The sequence below is a fragment of the Rhododendron vialii genome, chromosome 13a (genome assembly GCF_030253575.1).
Source record: "Rhododendron vialii isolate Sample 1 chromosome 13a, ASM3025357v1".
Lineage (NCBI taxonomy): Eukaryota > Viridiplantae > Streptophyta > Magnoliopsida > Ericales > Ericaceae > Rhododendron > Rhododendron vialii.
The window spans coordinates 29,073,885-29,098,434 of NC_080569.1; the positions used below are offsets into that span (position 1 = coordinate 29,073,885).

At 38.1% G+C, this 24,550-nt stretch overlaps 2 protein-coding genes across 6 annotated transcripts; one reads left to right on the forward strand and one right to left on the reverse strand.

The window, feature by feature from the left end:
- Positions 1 to 1,123: 1,123 nt before the first annotated feature.
- LOC131312373 (ABC transporter B family member 9) lies at positions 1,124 to 14,033 on the forward strand. Of its 2 annotated transcripts, none has more exons than XM_058340075.1 (12): positions 1,124 to 1,457; positions 4,272 to 4,326; positions 7,237 to 7,412; positions 7,519 to 7,740; positions 7,834 to 8,072; positions 8,264 to 8,789; positions 10,168 to 10,441; positions 10,923 to 11,526; positions 11,606 to 11,834; positions 12,331 to 12,597; positions 12,916 to 13,179; positions 13,309 to 13,501. In XM_058340075.1, exons 1-12 carry the CDS (start codon positions 1,230 to 1,232, stop codon positions 13,348 to 13,350), a joined length of 3,126 nt encoding a protein of 1,041 aa, XP_058196058.1. In that variant the 5' UTR covers positions 1,124 to 1,229; the 3' UTR covers positions 13,351 to 13,501. The 2 variants fall into 2 exon arrangements, with proteins under 2 accessions (XP_058196058.1, XP_058196057.1); XM_058340074.1 differs by having other exon boundaries at positions 1,130 to 1,457; positions 13,305 to 14,033.
- On the reverse strand, positions 6,401 to 24,277 carry LOC131312383 (SH3 domain-containing protein 3). 4 transcript variants are annotated; one of them, XR_009195852.1, is made up of 12 exons: positions 24,065 to 24,277; positions 20,898 to 21,020; positions 20,201 to 20,270; positions 19,922 to 20,067; positions 18,870 to 18,971; positions 18,536 to 18,733; positions 18,395 to 18,457; positions 18,211 to 18,300; positions 16,606 to 16,680; positions 15,825 to 15,960; positions 15,217 to 15,335; positions 6,401 to 6,915 (listed from the first exon to the last, which is right to left on the reverse strand). XR_009195852.1 is itself a non-coding variant. In XM_058340086.1 (11 exons), exons 1-10 carry the CDS (start codon positions 24,122 to 24,124, stop codon positions 15,841 to 15,843), a joined length of 1,047 nt encoding a protein of 348 aa, XP_058196069.1. In that variant the 5' UTR covers positions 24,125 to 24,276; the 3' UTR covers positions 6,401 to 6,915; positions 15,825 to 15,840. The 4 variants fall into 4 exon arrangements, 2 of the variants coding, with proteins under 2 accessions (XP_058196069.1, XP_058196070.1); XR_009195853.1 differs by lacking the exon at positions 15,217 to 15,335 and having other exon boundaries at positions 15,756 to 15,960; XM_058340086.1 differs by lacking the exon at positions 15,217 to 15,335 and having other exon boundaries at positions 24,065 to 24,276.
- Between the last annotated feature and the right edge of the window lie 273 nt (positions 24,278 to 24,550).

Here is a 24,550-nt window from a genome sequence, read left to right on the forward strand (position 1 = left end):
ACATATATGCATTTTTTCACCAAAACAAAAAAAAAAAATGACAAATATTCTTTTTTTGTTTCGCTTGATTTTTTTATTAATGGAACGTTATTACTCAATTAGCTAATGGATGTCTGTTCAAATTCATCATCTCTCCTATGAGAGTAGACTGAGTAGTTTATTCAACTGAGACAACTTGATTAATTAATTTAACGTATCTTGTACGTTCATTAGTACAGGATTCTTTCGGTGATCTTTAGCAGCTAGCCCTACATATGTCGACCCGTAACACTTACCTTATTATAAAAAAAATTAGCTATTCTATGGAGGACGAACACGGTATACCAAATTCAGGTGGTGTAATTTGTTCAACTATCGCATTAATTAAACAGCTCTGCTATGAGCAGGGACACTCCGCAGGGACAATCCGCAGGGACAAACGCGTTTGGTCCCATTTGGATCCCGAAAAAATCTAAAAAAATATCCATAAATTTTTGAATATTATTTTATGGGGCCCTGTAAAAAATCAGCTCCAGTAGATATCGGTAAGTATTACTTTTGGATAAGTAAGGGCGAAACCAAATGGGGCCAAACGCGTTTGTCCCTGCGGATTGTCCCTGCTCATAGTTTTTTTGTTAATTAAAACATTTCACATGTAAAAATGGTGATTATTAATTCCAAAAATAGAATTGCACATCCAACACGTGAGCGGGAAAAAAGGACTTCTAGAAGTAATTAAGAATAAGAATTGTGTGACAACTACAAATCCGCTTCTGATCAATCTTCACGTATTTATCTCTCAACCTTTCAAAAGGTGAAGAGGACTCCTGTTATACACGTCTAATCATTCACTGCTCTCGGACCACCGCTACGTGGCTGCTCCGGGACGCTAACAATACTGCACGTTTTCACGGGGTCCACTACTAAGTCCGTAGAAATTAATCCACGTAAATGTGTAGCGTTAGAATGATACGGAGCACCACCGGACTATCGAATAATTAGTCGTCATACACCCACCTATCTTTTCCCTATATATATCCACATACGACTTACCAACACTTATTGTGTTCATATTTACGTGCATCAATCGATCCATAAATCTCTCACTCATTCTTCCCACGCCTTACCTCCCTCCCTCCCTTCCTCTCTCTCTCCCTCTCCTCTTCCCATATACAGTATATATTATCACTTTGTGATACATCATCGCACACGCACTTGCACACAACACTCGAATATTATACGTGCGTGCAATGGGAGAGGATCAACGAGAGCGAGGAGATGGAAAAGGAGATCAGAAGGTGGCGTTCTACAGGCTTTTCTCGCTCGGGGATAGGCTGGATACCGGGTTGATGATCGTCGGGACGATCTCGGCTACGTTGAATGGGTTGGCGCAGCCCTTTCTGACGTTGATTTTCGGCAATGTGATTAACTCCTTCGGTACCTCTGATCCTTCCCATGTTCTGCATGAAGTTTCTAAGGTAATTTAATTCTTTTTTGGGGGGTTTTTATCGTTCTTGATTTTGTTTTTGTTTTTCAGAGTTTTCTTGTGTGGGATTGCTTTTAGTCATGAGGCTCGTGACGTTCCAACCATGATTTGATGTGGATTGCAATACTTGCATTAAAAGATATCATGCACTCACCATTCACCAAACAAAGTAGGGGAAAGAGTTATAACAAAGAGAATAAAGGGTTTGTATAAAGAAACATGTTGGGATCTCGCCTAGAGGTGGCAGATGGGCAGATTCTCGCGTTAACTTGAAGGACTTTTTTTAAGCTTGAAAAAAGGTAAGACAAAAATCGATGCGTAATAATTCACTCTAGAATTTAAAGGAGCCGGATTAGGTCGGTCCAGCAAGATGGTTATCGTATTTGAGAGATTTTCGGATTTTCGGCTCTCCTTCCCTCGGTTTAGGTTTGATAGGCTAATCTCAAAATACATCAGCCATCAGGATAGGCTAATCTCATACATATCAGCCTGCTTGGGCTCGTATCCTCCTAGTCACCGGATCGTGTGGGAGTAAGTAAGCCAACCACCGCCCTCGGGTGATGGTGAATGTTAAGAACTACTGTACTAAAAGTGAACTAAATGGACTTGAAATTCTTTCTCTCTCTTTCTTGTTTTTACCAAGATTGGATCATGAATTTGGTGATTTATACTTAATTTGGACTATTTTGTTCATTGTTTTCTACTGGTATCTCTTTACACCTCCACTTTATATCTCCATCAGTCCCTTCAGAAACTGACAATCCAAACACAGTGTAACTTTTCATTTTCAACTTGGCCAAGCATATCTTTTTGCATCTTCAAACATGCCAGGAGAAAAGATCTTTGGAGATACTTATTTACTGAAGGTGTTATTAGCATAATATATAGAATCCCTTGGTGATTTTTTTCCTCTGATAAATGCTTTCCACCCATTAATTTTCTGAGAAAGGAAATAAAAATATTTATGTATTTTTCATGTGTGCAGTTGTCAATGCATAGGGAGGATTGTTATGCTTGTCCGGTTGGCCTTTCCCTCCCTTTTTTATCTAAAAATAAACCGTATGATCGCTAGCCGCCTCCCTTCCTTTCAGTTAGACAGAGGCCCTTCCCACCTTAAAAGCCCTTTTTTTATCCTTAAAAAATCTAAAATGTTCATTGATCACCTATTTGGTCTTACAATCTATATTATAAAATAGAGCAGTTTTTATCTACCCATACAAACCCAATACCCTTTACAATCATCGGATCAAATTTTCAATAGATCATATTCATCCGATCGAGAGCATACTTTCTAATATAAACCTCCTAACTTTATGACTGGTAAATTCTTTCAATTGATTGTTTTTAGGCTATGTTACATGGACTCGGGTTCGAGTATCGGGTGCGGTTGCAAGTCTAAGTATCGGACCTTTCTAAACTTAAATCTTAGGATACATGAATATGTGTCCCCAACTTGGGTACGAGTACACGTCCTAAACTCTTGTTTATGTTATATATTGCATAATTTTTTCAGATTATGTACCGTAAACTACGTTTACAAATGTATTTAAACAATAAAGGGTTAAGAAAATTATATTTTTGTTATTTTCCTATTTTCAGTCTATGTGAAATACTCGAAATACCGCTTTTCTAGCTAATTTGATATTCTTTTTCTGTAAGTATCTTAACAATTAAAGGATCCGAGTGTCCAAAAGGATGTAGGTGTCGGACACATCGATACGAGTACTTGAGCCAAAATGAAGGATCCATGTAACATAGCTTTTAGGTTGTTTCCTTAAAAAGTTTGATTACCTTTTTTAATTTAAATCAACTCAATAATTGATTTCTGTCTAAAGTTGATTTCCTTGCATTCAATTCAATATTTGCTTTTAATTTGTTTCCTTTTTGGTTGATTTTCCTACGGTCATATACGAAAAGAAAATAACATAGGATCTTATGAATGCAACATGGTATTGAGTTGAATTTGTTGGCTCGAATTTATGTGATTTGGATGATCATTGGTGAGATGAGGGATCGAAAACAAAAACTTTTTATGATAAAAACTTTTTGTGCTCAAAACGCATTGTTTCGTGTCTTTGGGCACGGGCAATCCCTATAATATTACAAGAACAAAATTACAAATATGAAATGGAGAAACGTGGCAATATTGCCTTCATTTTTAGAGATTTATTTTCCCCAGTATTGCATTATTCGAGTTAGGAAGAAAGGATACTCTATTATAAAGTTTGATTGCATTCCTAGGCGTTTTGAGAGTTTATTAATGCAGAGTAGGAATTTGAACTGAATATATATCCGCGGGCTAAACTTGGATTATAGATTTTTTTTTCTTTTGTATATTGGCAAAAATCGGTATTGTTAGAAAAATTAGATTAGCACATCGAAAGAGCAGTCGAACTCGTTTCTGGGAAACCAAAATTGTTCCGCCTCGTTTCTGGGGCAGGCACTGAATATCTGGAAGTAGTTAGCTAGGAATACTGTCCCAGTATATATGCTATTCGTTTGTCAATTTGGCAGAGCATATATATCTTGTACTAGCTTTTGTTGATCTGGGCCAAGTTGAACTCGCTGGAGGCATAGCATCAACAAAACTAAAGATGCACAACTGTCTCCATATGTTTTACAAGTCCGGGTACCGTCGCACCTCTTTTACCATACCATGACAAGACTCAAAAAGCGAGGAGCCAAAAAGTAAATATACAAAAAGTGTTTTGTTCCTTGGCGGCCTTCTTTGCAAAAACATCGGTCCGCTACATTGTTGGCCCCTCATTTGATTCTAACGTTTGTTGCCTCCTCCTCATGGATTCAGGTATCCCTAAAGCTCTTCTACTTGGCCATTGGTGCTGGAATTGCTTCATTTCTACGTAAGTGCGGATTATCTTTTTCTTCTGCTTGTTTTAGCCCTAGTTTATTACATTATTAATGATGACTATTGACTGCTATGCCTTCTTTCTTTGAATAGATTTCCGTTACTAAGCATAAACATAAAAAAGGAAAATGGCATTGCCAAAAGTCGTTTGTTTTGTGAGAACCCCTAATCCTGCGTCGGAGAGATGTGGAATTGTTAAAATGTATATATGTAAATGCCCACCAGCTACTGTATAATTTGATATTAATCTTTTGAGCCACGTGGTTAAGCGAACGGTTAGCAGGTCGGCTGGGGCGGGTCGTTATATTTTTGGCTTGTCACAGTATCAAAAATCCAAAAATTAACGTGGGTGCACTGGTTCGGTATCATTTTAACGCAATTGCAAATTTCAGGTCGTTAAATTAAACTCATCACATTTTTTAAAGTAGATTAAATGGCTTGGATTAAGTAAGAGAATTGGCAATGTCGTCTTTGGTTTGGCACCAAGTTAAGATGGCATGGCTTTGTTTGATGTTAACAAATGGCAGTGGATGTACCTAGTTGGTAAGAGAATATACCAACTTACAAAAATAGCGGGACAAATGGCTATAGGATGGACTTAGGGGATGTCAAGTGGAGATGCTTAGACTTAGTTGGTAAGAAAAAATACCAACTTACAAAAATAGCGAGACAAATGGTTGTGGGATGGACTGAGGGGATGTCTAGTGGAGATGCTTAGACTTTGTTCTTATTGTGAACTTAGGGATGTCTAGTTCGACAAGTAAATGAACACGTTGCGGGGATGATCTAGTGGAGATGCTACAACTTTCACTTTCCCGTCTATATATAGTGCAGTTACCGTTGCACCTACTCTCTTCATCCCATAAAGTTGGTCTTCTACGAAACTACGTATAATTTTCAAACTCAAAAATAATGTATCTATTAAAATAATATTTTTGACTTTTTTTTTTGCTCTGTTAGAAAGATCTCCTCGAACACTATCAAACAAGATCCATATTGCACAAAAAATATTTCTATAAATATATTATTTTTAAGATTCACCTAATTTCGTTAGGAACCTACTTTGCACAACGGAGGGAATACTTCCTATGGGTTTAAATGCTCTGGTACACTTGTTATTCACATTAATGAATAAGGAGGTGTGAATAAATTATTGATTATGAACTGTAAGTTGTTCACACTAATCAATAAGTTGTTAATTAGTATGAACAAGATGCGATTTTGATTGTTGATTGTGAGTGAAATAGTATGAATAAATTGTTAATTAGTGTGAACAAGATGCTAAAATGTCAAAACTTGTTAATTAGAGTAACATGCTAAAATGTCAAACCGTGTATGATCAGCATGAACAACGTGCAATTTTGGCACAAATGAATCACCTTTTTGAACACCGCAACTTCTTATCTAGTATAGTAGTAATGACTTTTTCAAGTGACTGAAACTATTTGTGGACTCTTTTTAGCTTTTGCGTGGGCTTTAGTCAAAACATTTGGCTTCTCTGATTCACCCTGACAAAGAAATCAGAACGACAACAAAAATCTGAACAAAATTAAAAACAAAAAATAAGTCAAAAAACATTATTAATTTGACTACTTATTTTTCTCTTTATCCAACTTTTTTTTAGCGTTTGGACACAATATTTTTCTTGTCATATTCCTTTTATCAAGTTGAATCAGAAAATTTAGAAACAAAAATGAAGCAATCGAAAACTAACTATAGTTCAAATAGACAAAAATAATCTTAATAGTTACTGTAGCCCAAACTATGGCTAAAAATGTGTCCAAGTCGAGTGGCTTATGTCGATGTTCAAAAACCAAAGTGGCTGATTTCACGTGGCGGTGCTCTAAAAGACCACCAAACAATTTTCCCCTCACGTGGGATCCAGTTTCGAGTGGCAGTGGCACACGCAAGTAAGAGTAGCCAATGGACTCTGTGGTTCAGCGAGAGAGAAACCTGCATACAAGGGCTATAGGTCTAGTAAAACGTTGTTGGTGGGGCTAGTGTAAAATTATCTACTGTGAGTCTCTGAACTATGAACTAGAGAACTGGCTTAGTTGAATAGTAATCTTAAAGAACATCGACAGATATATAAGAAAGAACAGTGGTCAGACCAGGGTTTCAGTCGATACATAATGCCATTGGTGACACAGTCGTTTATCGGCCAATAACAGACATTTTCAGTCAATAAATAGGGTAAATAACAGTAACAAACGTCCAAAACCCGTTACGTAACGGCTGATACGGTACGCAACGGTCTATATTTAAAACCTGGTTCCTGACATAGGAGTAAAAGCAAAGACTCGAACCACAAACAATAACAGGAACATCAGAAACGACAGAGTTGGCAACCAGAAAAGTATTACACCAGGAGGACCAAAAATACATCAAATCCAAAGCAGCTATGGAAACAGCAGTGTCTCTCGGAGTGGATTCGGGAGCACGCAGCCCAATTAGCCATAGCAACAACTAGACAAAGCATTTGTCTATTTCCCCAAGGTAGCAAAGCAGAAAGGGGCTGCTTGTGGTAAATTGCAGAAGTGACCAAGGGGAAGCAGAATTTTGGATGTAATCACAGGTCCAGCAGCTGAAATAAAGAAGAGGAGTAGGTGATGATGTTAAAATGATGAAAATGGTGCTCAATAACCCACCTCAAAGCTTCTTTCATGGCAGCCAAATGAGAACAACTATATTGATACAAATGGACTGAATAAGATGAACAATTTCAGATGTAAAGGTGAACAAAAAAAGAAAGAAAGGAGGGGCATTCCATTTACACGCACAGCAAATTATGTGTACTATTTGTATAGTTATTGTAGAGTTCACTATAAATTTTTCGAAGTCGTTTTCGTTCGTATTTTTATTTCTCTGAATTAAAGAAGCATGAATCCTCCTAAATCCAATATAGAGGTGTCCTGTTGGATGGTTACCGGAGAAAGACAGACAACACGCATACGAGGGTTGTACTTGAAAACAATACTAAGGCAGGACATTGCATTCTTTGACACCGAAACAACCACTGGAGAGGTCATAGGCAGAATGTCTGGTGACACTATTCTCATCCAAGATGCTATGGGCGAAAAGGTTGGACACCATTCTGATAATGATACACTTTTCTGTCCTTCCTGTACTTCTACCTGAATTATACACAAACTAACAGACAGCATTTCCCAAAAACTGACTATGACAGGTAGGGAAGTTCATACAACTCATGTCTACATTTATTGGAGGCTTCACCATTGCCTTTGCAAGAGGGTGGCTTCTCTCTTTAGTCTTGCTTTCATGCCTTCCTCCTCTAGTCATTGCTGGAGGAGCAATGGGGATAATCATGACGAAAATGTCTAGCCGCGGACAACTTGCTTATGCCGAGGCTGGTAATGTCGTTGAACAAACAGTCGGAGCCATTCGAACAGTAAGGAACTCGACCTGGAAAAAATTCATGAAATGATGTAAAATCTGACCACAATTCTGACCTTTTTTTTATCTACTTCGTCAATTATGCAAGGTGGCATCCTTCACCGGGGAGAACCTAGCAATAAATAAGTACAACAGCAAACTACAGGTTGCTTATGCCACTGCAGTTAAACAAGGGCTGGCCTCAGGCATAGGACTCGGTACACTGCTACTGATAATTTTCAGCAGTTACGGACTTGCCATATGGTACGGATCAAAACTGATCATTGAGGAAGGATATAATGGTGGAGTAGTAATCAACATCATCATGGTGATCATGATGGGTGGGATGTAAGTAAAAAAATCTCGTAAGCATTGAAGAAAACCATATTCGTTCCGCCTAATTCTTTTGCTTCTATGCTCTGAATTTCCAACTTAAAAACTCACCATGGCTCACACAGAGAAAATATATTTCCAGTATAGGCCAATACGAAATCAAATAGACTTCTAACCAACTAACAAATTTCTTACTCTTGGACTAGGTCATTGGGCCAGACATCTCCGTGTTTGAATGCATTTGCTGCAGGGCAAGCTGCAGCATACAAGATGTTTGAGACAATCAAGCGTAAGCCAAAGATTGATGCATATGACAACAGTGGGATGGTAATGGAAGATATCAAGGGTGAAGTAGAACTGAAAGATGTGTTCTTCCGATACCCGTCCAGGCTGGAAGTTGAGATATTTTCTGGATTCTCCTTAAAAGTTTCAAGTGGTACAACTGCAGCTTTAGTTGGGCAAAGTGGAAGTGGGAAGTCAACAGTTATCAGTCTGTTGCAGAGATTCTATGACCCTGACGCTGGTGAAGTTCTTGTAGATGGTGTCAATCTCAAACAGTTTCAGCTCAAATGGATAAGAGAAAGGATGGGTCTAGTTAGTCAAGAACCTGTTTTGTTTGCCACGACAATAGGGGAGAATATAGCTTATGGGAAGGAAAATGCTACAAATGAGGAGATTAGGACAGCGATTGAGCTTGCTAATGCTGCGAAGTTCATCGACAAGCTACCAAAGGTTAAACCGTTTTTTCCACTTGTTGAATTGCCTAAGAAGGTTCTATAGTATATAGGTCATGCGGAAAGAAGGTTCTTCTCTAATTTGCAGTCTAAGTTATCTAAGGAAATGGTTCATGTTGCCATGACAAAGTGATTAATTCAAGTACCTACCAAACCTCCACAGGTATTTAAATGTAACATGTGAATTGTGACAAATACAGATGTGTATATATGTATATATTTGCATATATATGTCCATGCATAGATAGATAGATATTGATATATATTAGGCACGGAAATGCATTAAGGGCTCTTAAGGAGGAGCGATAGGGGCTAAACCCACCATCCCTAGCTGGAAAGTCTCATTGAGTTCCCAGCTCGGCCTATGCTACGATCGTTAGAACTCCCTCCAATCGGTTCAAAGCCACAGATCGACAGTTGTTGTGCTTTCTCTTTGTCCAGAAGACTAAACTAAGTAGTTGACAAGGTCTCACTTCCTGACTACCAAAAGCCAACAAGCCTTGTTTGTTGCCAGTAGGGACTTGTCTCATTGTCTTTCGTTGAACCACCAATGTCAGCTAATGCAGCAGCACCAGAGGTACTACAAGTGGTCTTTCTCCCCGTGCTTCTATTGCAAGTTTCGAGCTTGAGTGGTTCGCCCAAACTGATCGCTAAATGCGGCCCAAGCCCACCCACACAATCCTTCTCTCATACGTGTTTGAAACTGTGTAGAGTACATTTGTTGTCTATTTTAATCCTTTCTCAGAGAAGTAAGGGACACAACCTGTGTCCACAGACTCCACACAAAACTAACGGCTTGGAAGGACAATATTGTTGTATATCCACACATTTGGAAATAAGTTCTCGACTAAGTTGCAGTACTTTGCTAATGAAGTTCCAAGTTAGTGACTCCATGAGCTATTTTTTGTTTTACTTCTATGTCAGTGAGTTGCTCTGGGGTGCATTATTATATATCAAAAGATTTTTCGTATTGAATAAGGGATACTCATACTACTTCCATTAGTTTGTGTATATTGTATTCATATGGAAAGTAGATAAAAATATGTAACAATATATAGGAGTATTTTTTTATATCCCGATTCCCTATCCTCATCTTGGATTTAATAAATGGGATGTCTCGTGTCCATACCCATGTTGCGTCCATGTCCCATGTTGATGTGTGCTGAGGTAAATGTCCGACTTAGGTTGTATACCTCAATAAATGCATGTCATTTTACACCACAAGTTAAGCTTGAGACCTGCCTACACTAGCTAAGCAACTGCAATACTGCATGTATACGTGAACAGAGTCTGTTGATAGGTTATATAGACTACAATATTCTAATGCTAGAACTTCCGATTGATGACTAATCCACAGAAATGACATCTGTATATAGGGGCTTGACACCATGGTAGGAGAGCATGGAACTCAACTATCGGGAGGACAAAAGCAAAGAATAGCAATTGCAAGAGCCATTTTAAAAAACCCAAAAATCCTTCTTCTTGATGAAGCAACAAGCGCCCTGGATGCAGAATCAGAACGGATTGTACAAGATGCACTGACAAACATTATGTCAAGTAGAACTACCGTAGTCGTCGCACATCGTTTGACGACTATCAGAAATGCCGACCTTATAGCAGTGGTACAATCTGGGAAAATCGTGGAGCAAGGTACCACATTAGTAGTCCAATTGATTTGAATTTGGAACTACAGCTTTTATTTGATATCTATCGCTTGTATCAGTCTTTTAACTCTCTATACCAATACACCCCTCATCTTGGTTGGCAATGACATTTGCTAGTGTATTAGCCAATCATGATGTGATGTGTATCGGACTGTAGCTGATTCAAAACCCAGTCCAAAACCAATAAGGTCAGTTTCCTACCAACTATAGCATGTTGCCGATGATTATTCAGAAGGGTAATGGTATGCTTCCATGTCATAATTTTGTGCAAAAGGCATATTGTAACCATTTTGTTGCTCATTAAAAGCCTCCGTGCTCATAATACTAATGACCGCATCACCCCATTTCCAATACTTATCACGTGATACTACCAATGTTCCTACACTGACCTATCTCCTGATATCATTTTTGAACTAAGTGTCACCACTATAAATTCGCCAAGTCAAAGCCTAAATGTTTATTGCCAGGAACTCATACTGAATTGATCAAGGCTCTAGACGGGGCTTACTCCCAGCTAGTTCACTTACAAGAAGGGGCCAATAAAGGAGAAGATCCACAAAGAATGGAAAAAGATAATCCAGATACAAGACAAGATGTGGAAGGACCCATGGGGAGATCCATAAGTAGAGGTTCATCAAGTAGCCGGCGGTCTTTTTCGTTGAGCTTTCCACTTCCTGCCCCCATTGGATTCTTTCACACAGAAATAGAAGTAGAGAAACCTCGCGAAGTATCCATTAGGCGGCTGGCCTATCTCAACAAACCTGAGTTGCTGGTTTTGCTGCTTGGATCCATCGCTGCAGCCATACACGGTGTAATCTTCCCCATATACGGACTCCTAATTTCAACAGCCATTAAAATTTTTTACGAGCCTCAGAGTGAGCTCAAAAAGGATTCAGTGTTTTGGGCTTGTATGTATGTCACCCTGGGGTTAGTTACTCTAGTAGTCGTTCCATTTCAGAATTACTTCTTCGGAGTTGCAGGTGGGAAATTGATACAGCGGATTCGATCCTTGTGTTTTGAGAAGGTCGTGAACCAAGAAATTGCTTGGTTTGATGACCCCAAAAATTCAAGGTGTGTTTATGAGTTAATGTTTCTTCAAACGTTCTTTTTCATTAGGGCATCCAAAGTGAAACTTTTTATTCCTTTTCAGTGGTGCAGTTGGTGCAAGGTTATCGACTGATGCTTCAACAGTGAGGAGTCTTGTGGGTGATGCTTTGGCCCAAGTTGTCCAAAACATAGCAACAGTTATAGCAGGACTTGTCATATCATTCACAGCTAATTGGCTACTAGCTCTCATCATTCTATTGGTGTTGCCCTTGGTGGGTTTGCAAGGATTCTTTCAAATGAAATCCTTGAAAGGGTTTAGCGAAGATGCAAAGGTTAGTCCCTTATAGTAACAGTTTTGGCCAAAGAATTTTTTTAAAATTTATGCTTAGCAGTTGGCACTTAGAAGGGAGGGGTAGGTTGGCGGAATTGATCCTTAATACTCATACTTCTAATTCAAATACAGCTTAGAACTAATGGTCACAGACTCACAATTACCATAGGGAATGCCGAAACGGTATTCTCATTACTAGGAATCCAATACCAGGTAATCTAACGTATAAAGTCTGAAGAATTCCTACACCATCTATTGAGTTGGATTTGGAGGATACCAAGGAAGGGTGTAGTCAAGATACCAACTTGGGTAGGTAGTCAAAACAAAACATGATTCCAGCTTGGGTAGGTGGTAGATTATTTGCCTATTTTAAGGTGTCATTCCAAACAATGTAACTATGAAAACCCAGAATCACAATCCAGTTCCCCCACCCCAAATATTAAAAAGAAAATAAAGTGCAATCTAAACTAAGCCTAAAAGTTCTCTAAATGTTGTAGGTGATGTACGAAGATGCAAGCCAAGTTGCAAATGATGCCGTTGGCAGCATTAGAACAGTTGCATCATTTTGTGCCGAGAAGAAGGTGATGGAAATGTACCAAAGAAAATGTGAGGGACCCCAGAAACATGGAATTAGGACGGGACTTGTGAGTGGTGCTGGTTTTGGCTCCAGCTTTTTTTTACTATACTGTACAAATGCCTTTTGTTTCTACATTGGAGCTCTTTTGGTGCAACATGGCAAAGCTACATTTGGAGAAGTTTTCAAGGTAAAGTAAGATATGTGTGCTATTTGGTAGTGTTCTATTAATAGAAAACATAATTTTAGCAGAATTGGAAAGCATTTTTTGAGAAAATTTGCCTAAAATAGCTCACCTTTTACTAAACACCGTAATGATGTTCTGGAATTTTTGGAAACTATTTTTTGTGCAAAAATGAAAATTTACTTGATAAAGTAGTGTGTTCATAATTTCCATTGTTGTTTGACATATATGAAAAAGAAAAAACAACATATCATAAATAAATAAAATGAAAACAACACCAAAAAGGTCGTATATGACATGCTCGTCCTAACCATTGAATTGCAGGTTTTCTTTGCTTTGACAATCTCAGCAATGGGCGTTTCCCAGAGTACTGCTTTGGCTCCAGACACTACCAAAGCCAAGGATTCTGCTGCTTCTATCTTTGAAATCCTTGACAGAAAGCCCAAGATTGATTCAAGTAGCACTGAGGGTGCAACCCTAGAAATTGTAAAGGGTGATATTGAGTTAAAACATGTCAGCTTCAAGTATCCGACAAGACCCGATGTTCAAATTTTCCGAGATTTATGTTTGAACATTCCTTCTGGAAAGGTAAATAATCAGAAGTCTTCTTAACCACTCCGAAATGTTTCATTGTGAATCCCCCCTCCCCCTTTCCTATTTAACCTATTGATTGTTACAATTTATGGGATAATTAGCTTGCAATTCTATGACAGACAGTTGCTCTTGTCGGGGAGAGTGGTAGCGGAAAATCCACAGTGATTGGCCTAATAGAGAGGTTCTATGATCCTGACTCTGGCCATATACTTCTAGATGGGGCAGATGTCCAAAAGTTAAAACTGAGTTGGCTGAGGCAACAAATGGGACTCGTAAGCCAAGAACCAATACTCTTCAATGAAACAATCAGAACAAACATCGCTTATGGGAAGCAAGGAGAGGCTACCGAACAAGAGATCATCACAGCAACGAGAGCTGCAAATGCACACACCTTCATAACAGGATTGCCACATGGGTATGACACAAACGTAGGGGAAAGAGGGGTGCAATTGTCAGGTGGGCAGAAGCAGAGGATTGCCATTGCAAGGGCGATACTGAAAGACCCGAAGATCCTATTGCTTGATGAAGCAACGAGTGCATTGGATGCAGAGTCGGAGAGCGTGGTTCAAGATGCGTTGGATCAGGTGATGGTGAACCGGACAACAGTTGTCGTCGCTCACCGACTCACAACGATTAAGGGAGCAGATATAATCGCGGTTATGAAGAGTGGTGTGATTGCTGAGAAGGGAAAACATGAGGTCCTCATGAAGATAACTGATGGGGTTTACGCATCTCTTGTTGCACTTCATATGACTTCCTCATTGTAGGCATGCCAATGAGTTAATGGACATAAGTTTATCCATTAATTTGGCTCCTATGGATTCATGAGTACTATTTTGCCAACTTAACTACTATATACTTCTGATAGTGAATGGAATCATGACAATCTGAGGCCAACATGAAGTAGATTAAGGCGAGAAATGACTTGGTAAATAGTGTTACGGATATAGGAGAGGGTGTATAGCTGCATTGAGAGAGAGAGAGAGAGAGAGAGAGAGAGAGAGAGAGAGAATCTGACAGTCTATACTACACTCTCTAGTCGGAAGGATTTGTTCCCAGAAAACAAGTAGCAGAGGGAGAATATAGACAATGGTGACTAGTATCTTCAGATAGACAACTTTCATTTAATTCACCTTAAAGTGGAATTGTGGAACGCTGTGTGGGTGGCAATAGATAGATCATTGGTGACACATTACCAATTGCAATGGTGATTTACAGTAAGTTGCCAACATTAAACTGCTGTCCTAGGGAAAAAATACAGAGACACATGGTAACACTAAAGAAGGCATAAATTTGTATCCACAAAGTCGGTTGATTTCTCAATGCAAGTTCAGCCTGATGAACTTCTTCAAAACCTTGGTGAAATATTACCTCTAAAAATGTAACATGCTATTTTGATTAGCGAAACATATGAAAGTAACCAGATTAGATTTTTTGCATGAAGCAGATACTAAAGTACAATTAAATGCACCAGGTGGAAGATCAATTTGCAAGAAAAAAACGATCAAGCATGGTGTCTTAGTGCAATCCGTATGATGAAACAAGTTGACAATATGCATATAGCAAAAACAGAATGTCAACCACATGCCCAAAGCTAACGTCCAGCTTTCGCCGACATGTATCAGGGAAGAAAGCAAGTATTAAGCGTAAGAGCATCATCATGGAGAGTCCATGCAGTTTCAGATAGAAGAATTCCAGCATTTCAAAAACGTTGGGAAGAGACCTCTTTAGCACCAACAACAGGATTTTAATATACAATAAGAACTAGATAATTATGTTTCCAGCCATTATCAAAACCAGCATTTACAGTCAAGATGGCATGTGGAGCAAGATAGAAGGTATGCATAAATGATAATCCTACCTCTCTAAGCTAGGAAGCATGGACTGGGACCTCTTATGTATTGGAAAGCTTCAATTAGATGTAGTTAAGCCAAGCTTTATCCATAGAATTATGGTGGAGAACAATACATGAAGAGATGGGTTTAAGTAGGAGATAACGATTTCATGCAAATTATCAAGTCAGGCATGTACCCAGTCTACAGGGTAATGACCTTTCAGATTCAGCTGGTGATGGAAGGAATTGGAGCAGAATTTGAGGTATACTGGAATGTATTATCAGCAGAGATAGGTAGCGCCTCATGTTTGGAGTTCTACACCAAACAGGGTAAAAACCTAAAGCCAGCTGGAAAAGGTGATTTAATGTCAGATGCTGCCAACCCCTTTTTTGCCAACGTAAACCAAGCCTTAAATTCTATATACAACGAATCCTGCGACAAGAGTAAGCAATTTTTATGGAAGTACTATTTCATGTGAGACTCTATATCTTGCGTAATCTTTTTTCATTCCATAAATTAGACAGGTTATTTGGTCACTCAAACCATTTAGTACTCGAGCACGATAACATTGTTATAATTACCATTCACTTCCTTATCATGTTTATTGCAAGCAACAAAGAAACATTATTTCAGCAATTGAAGTTGTATGTGTTTGACTAAAATGCGAAACATACACATGCATGATCAGAAAATTCACTGGAGTCTAGGGGAAAAAAAGACATAAGAGTCGCACACAATGTGCAAAACGCCAAATAGAGTATCCACTATAGCACACATCCAATCTTGGAGGATGAAATAAAGTACCAGCTAACACCACATCTCAGAAAACTTCAGTAGTTGCACTACTGTTGGGAATCCTCTGGCGTTTCTCCACATATGCTGATGGAAACCAGCCGGCTTTACCTCTGCATTCTCCTTCTGACCATCCCGATGGGCTCACCTGAGCAGACATGTTAAGTAATACAATACCACTATCACTAAATTTAAAATTATGGCTAGGTTTCAATCTACAGCATAAATTATCAAAATGGTATTTGAAAGCTTCAGCTGTTTGCATGTCCAAATAAAATGATCAAAACTGATGCACAACACAATATATACCTTTCAGGCACAGTTATGGAACAAATAAATGTTATGGTGCTTGAATTCTGAGGATAATTCAACATAAAATAGTGCAGAATTCGGTGGATAGTGTAATATTCGAGAACAGTGAAAATGTTCAAGAGAAGCCAAATGACAATATATTATTCGAAAGACATTGATGCATCAAATCATATCACAGTATAAGGCAAAGAGAAAAATACGTATAACTAAGAAAAAATTGTTTTCAAGAAGTTTATTTCACATTGGAGTCAAACATTGAAAAATATCTGAACACTTAAAGAAGCACCTGAAACATAATCAATATAATGTATAGAAGGAAGTTAAAATTCTGTTCCAACGTGACATTTTCTTTCAAAAATTGTTCATACACATTCGTCCTTTCTGACAAAGGAGAAATTTGTCAGGCAGTGAAGTACAATAAAAAGAAGAAAAAAAAATTTCAAAAAAAAATATAGAGATTAACCGGAAAAGAAGACAGAACCTTCCGAACAACAACATAATCACCAACTCCCAAACTCAGTTCCTTCTCTGATGCTGCATCAAAAGCATGTGTTGCCTGCATGATTTGAGCACAATACTTCAGCCAATCACGCTCTAATACATATTAGATGATTTTTTTCGGCAGTTGACATATAGCATGTGAAACAAGGCCGGAAGGCCCGGAACTACAAATGTGCGAATGTGGGCAATTGACTTTCAAAAACTTTTCCTTTTACTGATAGTTTCCTAGAGGTTCTTAAAAACTACCCCACTAAGGTGTTTTAAAGTAGTAATTTTAGCAATGGGTTCAACTCTATTTTCCAAGTTGTCCTCCCCATTGACTTTATTTCCTAATAAGCCCCTAGTGCATACTTGCCGTAATTTCTCCTCTCTCAGTCTCTCCTGATCTCTATCCAGCACCACTTTCATCCCCATTTAACTGCATGCTTCTCTCCCTTCGTATCTCAACCTTGTGAAGCACCATGTACGGTTCTAGGTAAGATTTTTCTACCAGTACACATAAATCTTTAATTCGCCACTGATAAGAATGAATAATATCAACTGAATCTACCATCCAGCATCAAAAGGGGCGGAGCCAGGATTTTTTATTCGTGGGGTCAAAAATTAGAACTTTATGCAATTCACTTTTCTGATTTGCTAATCGAAATAAACAATTAGGTTAACAAGTAAATCAAAAAGTTGATATATATTGATAAATTAACGTAGCTTTGTTTTACAATTGACTTCTACGACTTTTCAAACACAATCTCATTGGTAATGCTATCAAAAATATCGCTCTCTATGTACACAACTAAATCGAATGATTATTAAACATTTATGGGAGCTCAATGAGGCATTTTATCAAAAAAGTAATACACAAAAAAAGCAACCCAACAGATTTTACCTACCAAACATCATTCTATTGAGCCCCAATTTACTTGACACCCGAAAATACACACCGAAAGTCCAAAACAAAATTACATAAACTTTTGCATAGCACCCACAATAACTCTTGCTAGACCCCATCATGATTGTGTTCTTCATTGATTAATGATTCTAAATTTAGAAGAGGGCTTTACAGTATGAGAATATCAATTTCACAAGAAAAAAAGAACACATGATTCAAACTTACCCTAAGTTTGATTATCAAGAAATCAATCGGCAAATCTCCGAAGTAATATCACCAGTATAAGGTTTTGGGATTTGTCTTTGAGGGAGAAGAGGAGAATCTATTTGCGCTCCTTAATTTCTAAATCACTCAACTTTAAAACGAATTGGGGCAAATTGAGAATTTAAAGTGGCGTCAATTAGCATAATTTGGGTGTGAAGCATAAATATCCCCATTGAAAATTGGATGGCAGTGGGGTCAGCTTACCCCATTTGTCTCCATTTCCCTCCACCCTTAAGGACCTTCATATTTTTTTTAAACGAGTAAATTTCATAAACATAGTACTGTTATCACTGCAACTTCAAAACATATCCAAAATAATTTTAAAAAATACCAACAAGTATTAATGAAAAAGTCACCCAAAAATACTTTCCTGAAACTAATTGGATTGAAAATATACAGCAGCAACGCTAGAAATTTATTTAATTTCAAAGATACCTCGGCCAAGAAGTACTTTGTGTTCTCTGAGCTGTTGGTGGACGGAATTACAGGGGGAGCAGACTCTTTCCGCTGTTTCTCTGAGACCATCTACCACCACCAAATTCCAGGCCATCATGAACAGAAATTGTTCTAACCGACCAATATTTATATCTTGGACCGAAAAAAGAACTTAAAAACTCACCTCAGTTTCCACCTCACCAAGAATGGCAGCTACTCTCTCATGATATGATTTTTCTCCTTCAACCTTAAGAAGCATAAACCAAAGTAAATATAGATCTCTGTATGATTTATGAGACAAAATAATTCACAAGCGCAAACATACCAACGAAACAAGCCTCTGGAATGTCAGCCTTTGCTGCTGAGATTCCACAGCAGCCATAGCAGCTGTTGCTTCCTTACCCAGTACTGCCATATTTGCTTTCAGTTCCTGCATTCTATATTCTGCCGCATGCAGCTTTGTCACATTTTCAGGAATGGGAGCTTCCCTTACTCGAGCTTGTCGTCTGGAAACTTCTGCTGCCTGTTTGCTTTAATGGTCAATAAGCGCTATGAGATTATGATAACAAATCTAAACTGAATCATAGTCAACCTATACTCTCAAGTAGAACTTAAGGAAAATTAATTCCTCAGGTAAAGGAAGCCAGTTGTCTGATTACCTGTGTCTCTGCTTCTTGTCTCATTCGACTGTAACGTTGAGCAAGATGCCGAGCATCCTCCAATGGAACACCAGCTGCCATTGCTCTCAATGGCTCTATAATCTGGGTATAAATACTGTGTAAGTTTATCTTGAAAGGAAATCATGAAGTTCATACTTGTATTATGACTTGGTTGTAACTTGTAATACTTGGATCAAATCTGAATTCGAAGAAAGCAAACTTTTTTAAGTAAAAAAAAATGCGGCGATGGCACTTCAACATTTTTGTAGCTGCCCTTTCTCTTTGCCTTGGAATAGAATATGGTGGAAGAAATAAAGAGAATTCCTCTTGTCCGTTTTAAGGCGAACCTTACAAAAAGAATATCCAAAAGACTAAATGTCATCCAAAAATGCCAGGAAAGCTTGCACATTCCAATAACTCGCCTGAGTTCTGCATACCCCAAACCTATCGTAAAGGAGAGAAGCCCAGCGCATATCCACCAGGGTGGTTTTAAGCTCTATCGGGGACACCTAATGAAGGTAGCTACAGGGCATAACAATGCTCCAACTTACCATATGGTAAAATCAACCACTGGGAGAATCTAGAGCAAACTGGAGTTCTGTTCCAGACTTTGACACGGTCATGCACCAATCTGAGTAAAATTAGCAACCTTTCTTTTCTGAAAAATGGCCGTTTTGCTTTCCTATTCTCACCCCTAAGTAGCAAAACTGAAAGAAACTTCCAAGTAAATTAGTTCAAGTCTTGGCAAGTAAAATAATGAGCCATGCACATATGCATCAACAGACAGAAACAAGGCCCTTCTAACTTCACATCTTAGGGGTGAAAGAATATCGGAATTCAGTATAAACGAATCAAAGAATGAAACGAGGAAACCAAATTAGTGGCTTACATATTTTATGTGCAACTAATTAACAGCTCCAATGAAGTCAATAAGGAATCATCAAATGATATAATTCATTTATGTAATTGAAATGTATGGCTAATTAACAAGTAATCATTCCAGATGAAGCACAATTGATTTGATGATGAGTAACCATAGAGAGACCACAAACCTGAGAAAATAATTGCATGTTTAAGTCCTCATGCTCCTTTTCCACATTTTTACAAGCATCACCGTATAGAGAGGCAGCCTTAGCTAGAATCTTGTCATCACTGTTCTCAACAGCATATTTGAAACATTCCTCAGACAACTTGGTTCCTGATTACCATTAAGACTCCAACGGTTAGGCCAAACACGTAAATTGTCCATTGTATCTTAAAACAATATAAACTTAGATAAACCAACTCGTGCAGTTCATTTGAAAAAATATCCCCCATAACAGGTACTCTACCTGTTTCGATATGCTTATACGCTATAGTAGTAAACGCTTCAGCCGCTTTAACAATTTCTTTCTGAAAATCCTGCAGAACGATTATGCGAAACATTAATGGCACACACCTAACAAGTTCGGAGCCTTGTCAGTTGACAAGCATTTGCATTAGAAACAAAGGGCTCATTTGTTTGACCAGATATGAGCATCGAATTGCACAATATATTCAAAATATGCAACATATCCAGTGTTCCGTTGAAATTCTAACGGCCCAGACCAAACAAGCATTTGATATATAATCCCACGAAGTGTGGTATTACAATACCACGTGCATTGTGGTATCATTAATCCCTTGAATATAAGTCTAATGGGATTACCCATCCCATGGGATAATATATTTCTTCACTATTAGTCTAGGATTACATTAAGTAGTCATAAGTTTCCATTACTATTAAAAGAACAAGGGTATGAGTCAAACAGTTATTAAGTCATGTTCCATATCAGCGACATCCAATATCCATTCAACATAGCAAAATCAAGCTCAATACCTATCGTGGGTTCTAACGAGTATCTCCCTACATCTGACTTGTTAAGATACTTAAGGTATATATAAGTTCATTACATGCTATGCCTGCCTAAGAATACAAAACTGGCCTCCTCCTAATCACTTCTGATTTGCATCTGCAGCCCAAACAGTTTTAAAAGGTGAAAATCTTACTCTTCCCGCACGAGTAGACCTGTACAATTTCTCCAATTGCTGGTGTCTTTGCATCTCAACCTCATCGATGACCATTACATCAGAACTTTCATAACCACTTCCGCTAATCTGCTTTATTACAGCCTGAACTTGCATAAACATCACAAATTTAGTTATAATCGACCAAAAAAGTAACAAATGCAAAGCAGTATTAAGACAGGAAAATTTGTTCTCGGATTGTTCAGCATAAGATTCTTCATAATATCCAAGACCAAATGCTGAAGTCACATTATTTCATAACCTATCCCACATCTCTTTCCTTCCCTCTCTCCATCCCCCTCTCCTCCTTTTGTCACGATTGCTCGCCCACAAATGTTTGGAATTGCAATGGTCCCGACTCTACCAAGCTAGTGGCTACGAAATTTCAAACAAGTTAGACCTTCTTTTCAATATTGCCAATTGAGTTTCTTGATTTCTTTATAACAACGCATTGAGAAAATCTTGCACACAAGAGGTGCTACCTTCTATAGTGCATTATCCTGCAATGCCCCAAATGATTTGGGTATATGCCTGGTAGATCAACTGTCGAAGCAATCTAGTTGGTAAGGAGAGAAGTTGATAAGTATAGAGAGAAAAGGACCTTCAAATGATTTTCATTGACTTAGAAAAAAGCATAAGATTAGGTGCTTAGAGACACATTATCTGGTGGTCTTCGAAAGAAAGGGAGCGACAAAAGGGCAAATTCTCAATCACAGAAAAATTACACCAAAGGTCCACTTTTAGTCCTTATCTATTTGCCTTGGTATTGGATGAATTGACTAGACATATTCAGGATGCTACCCCATGGTGTATGTTGTTTATGGATGTCTTAATAGATAAAACCGCAAGAAGTGATAATGCTAAATTAGAAGCTTGGAGAGAAGGATTGGAGTCAAAAGGATTTACGATCACTAGGAGCAAAACGGAAATACATGGAGTGTATGTTTAGAGGTAGTCAAAAATGTTAGTTTTGCGACCCTCCAAAATAAAGAGTTACCAACAAGCGAGCGTTTTAAGTATCTTGGCTCAATTAGTAGATAAAACCGCAAGAAGTGATAATGCTAAATTAGAAGCTTGGAGAGAAGCATTGGAGTCAAAAGGATTTACGATCATTAGGAGCAAAACGGAATACATGGAGTGTACGTTTAGTGGTAGTCAAAGTGTTAGTTTTGTGACCCTCCCAAATCGGGACGGATCCAAGAATATAGTTTAGTGGGGCACCTGTTAATCATAATGGTGAAAGTTCATTTTTTTAGTCAACCATAGTAAGATCGTACAAAATTAAGACATGCATTACTAACTACAAAAGTTTATAATGCGTACTTTGAGTTAAATTAGATAAAAATCAGCACAAAATCTCATACAAAATTTTAAAATATGTTTTAAATGCGCATCGACAAGTTTTAGAATGATCGAGCTAGTTTTCTTCATGACTTATTTTAAAATATTTCTCCCAAGACGGTTAAAAATAAAGAGAATCAAGAAAGAATAGCTCCAAATAGACAAACAACTCATAAAACACCAAATATAAATGCACTATATGATGAAATTTAGACATAAAACTAATTCTATATGTATATTTTCGAGATATATGCAAGTGTGTATGTTTATATATTAGCACACTTTCATAATTATGCTAATTTATACAATATATATATATATATATATATATATTTTTTTTTTTTTTTTATTATTTTTTTTTTTTTATTTTTTTTTTTTTTTTCGAGTGGGGCACGTGCCCCCCCTTTAGATCCGTCCCTGCTCCAAAATAAAGAGTTATCAACAAGCAAGAGTTTTAAGTATCTTGGCTCAATTATTAGCAAGGATTAGGAAATGACGTAGGATGGGATGCATGGAGTACAGGTTAAATGGTCAAGTGACGAAATGCTTCTAGGCTTCTAGAGTGTGTTGTATCCTACAGGGATACCCACAAAGTCGAAGGAGAAATTCTATTATGCCGCCATAAGAACAGTCATGTTATACGGCACCAAGTGTTCGGCTACTTAAAAACAACAATGGATGTGTGGTAAAACTTCGCAAGATGGAATTAGAAACGATAAATTTCGTGGATAGGAGGGTGGCACCAATGGAGATAACATCAGAGAATATATTAAGTTGGTTTGGACATGTTTGTATTAGATCGGTCGATGTAGTAGTTTGAAGGAATGATATGATCATGATAGACGACAACACCAAGGGAAGAGCCAAAATTGACTTTAGATGTGGTATTTCTAAAAGAGCTAGGTTTCTTGGATATCATGAAACATGATACCCTCAACGGAACACAACCGAGACAACGGATTCTCGTAGGCGATTGCAATTTATTGGGACTTAAGGCTTGGTTAGTCTTGGTTTGGTGCACCTATGGGTGGGGGATCTCTTAGAGAGCAACCCATTTTCACCAAGAATTTGTCGAAATATGCGGAATTTTTGGCTTTCCGGCAAAGATTTAGATCCAATAACCGGGGTCCATGGTCGAACGATATTGCACGCCATTTTTTAGCAAACGCAATCCTTTTCCTGAAAGGAGGTCACAACTTTCATGCATAGAACCAACTGGGGCATTGATCATGGCCTAAAAGATATTTTAGAAGGTCGTAAAGGTCAATTTAGAGGCCAAGGCCACAAAGGCCTACATGAGATACTGACAACATCATGGCATACTCAATTATCTCTTAGTAACATGATTGCATAGAATTAGCACTACTCGAAATGCCATTGCCTTAAAATCCACTCCCTCAAAGCATCTCCAACCCTGTGCCACTTCCTCTTACAAAGTCGTAATTCGGCACAATCTCAACTAAAAACAAAAAATCACAATCTCAACTAAAAACAAAAAAATCCAAACCCTAAGCCAAATAGTAGTTTAGCTAAATTTTTTGCCACATTTGGCACAAGATTTTGCTCAAGCCATGTTTTCCTGTGACCATCTCTAGTTCTCCCTTGAAATGAGCCCCCAAAAAGAATGGCTCAAGTCAAATTTCTCTCTCTTAACCCCTCTTTAACCGTTTGAGCACATTGCTACGTCGCATTTTCAGAAACCAATGGAGATACTCTGAATTCTAGATTTCAATTTGTGTCTCGGTTTGATGACTGTAAATAAATACAGTCATTAAACTGAAAAGCTATGGAAAAAAGAGATTGTCTACCTGCTGTTGTTTGGCGACTTGATCTCTGAGCTTGCTCGCTTGCCTTCTCAAGGCGTCCATTGCGTTCAACGTCTCTCCGATGCCCACACAGAGACTGTATTTGGAGCGAGAGCTTAATATGCTGGAAATTGGATTCGACGAAGTTGTCAGATCTGATGATTATGAAAACGGAGGGGTTTGTTTTTGTGTTTTGGCCAGCAGCGCAACTGGTTGTTTGGGATTTAACTAGTGTAAATTAGTTTAATTTTGGACCGTTACAGGTACCGCGTGCATCTAATAGTACAACTGAAAAATGACTAAAATTGCACACCTGACAACAAATATCACAATTACTGTAAATCGTGTAAAGGGTATATCCGGTTATAAATTGATCCCATGTCAAAAAAAAAAGCTATAAATTGATCGAGAAATCAAATTTGTCAAGTTGATTGTCTCAATTTTTTTTTCTTCAATGGTGATCTGAGTTCGAGTCCCACAGAGAACAGG

Excerpts from the sequence above, each read along its gene's own strand:
- LOC131312373 (XM_058340074.1), top strand. The coding sequence starts at position 1,230 with ATGGGAGAGGATCAACGAGAGCGAGGAGATGGAAAAGGAGATCAGAAG. Across the intron at positions 1,458-4,271 it reads TTCTGCATGAAGTTTCTAAG|GTATCCCTAAAGCTCTTCTA; the intron begins GTAATTTAATTC and ends TCATGGATTCAG. Across the intron at positions 8,073-8,263 it reads GTGATCATGATGGGTGGGAT|GTCATTGGGCCAGACATCTC; the intron begins GTAAGTAAAAAA and ends CTCTTGGACTAG.
- LOC131312383 (XM_058340086.1), bottom strand. The coding sequence starts at position 24,124 with ATGGACGCCTTGAGAAGGCAAGCGAGCAAGCTCAGAGATCAAGTCGCC. Across the intron at positions 20,068-20,200 it reads GTATAAGCATATCGAAACAG|GAACCAAGTTGTCTGAGGAA; the intron begins GTAGAGTACCTG and ends AATGGTAATCAG. Across the intron at positions 18,458-18,535 it reads TCCAGAGGCTTGTTTCGTTG|GTTGAAGGAGAAAAATCATA; the intron begins GTATGTTTGCGC and ends ATGCTTCTTAAG.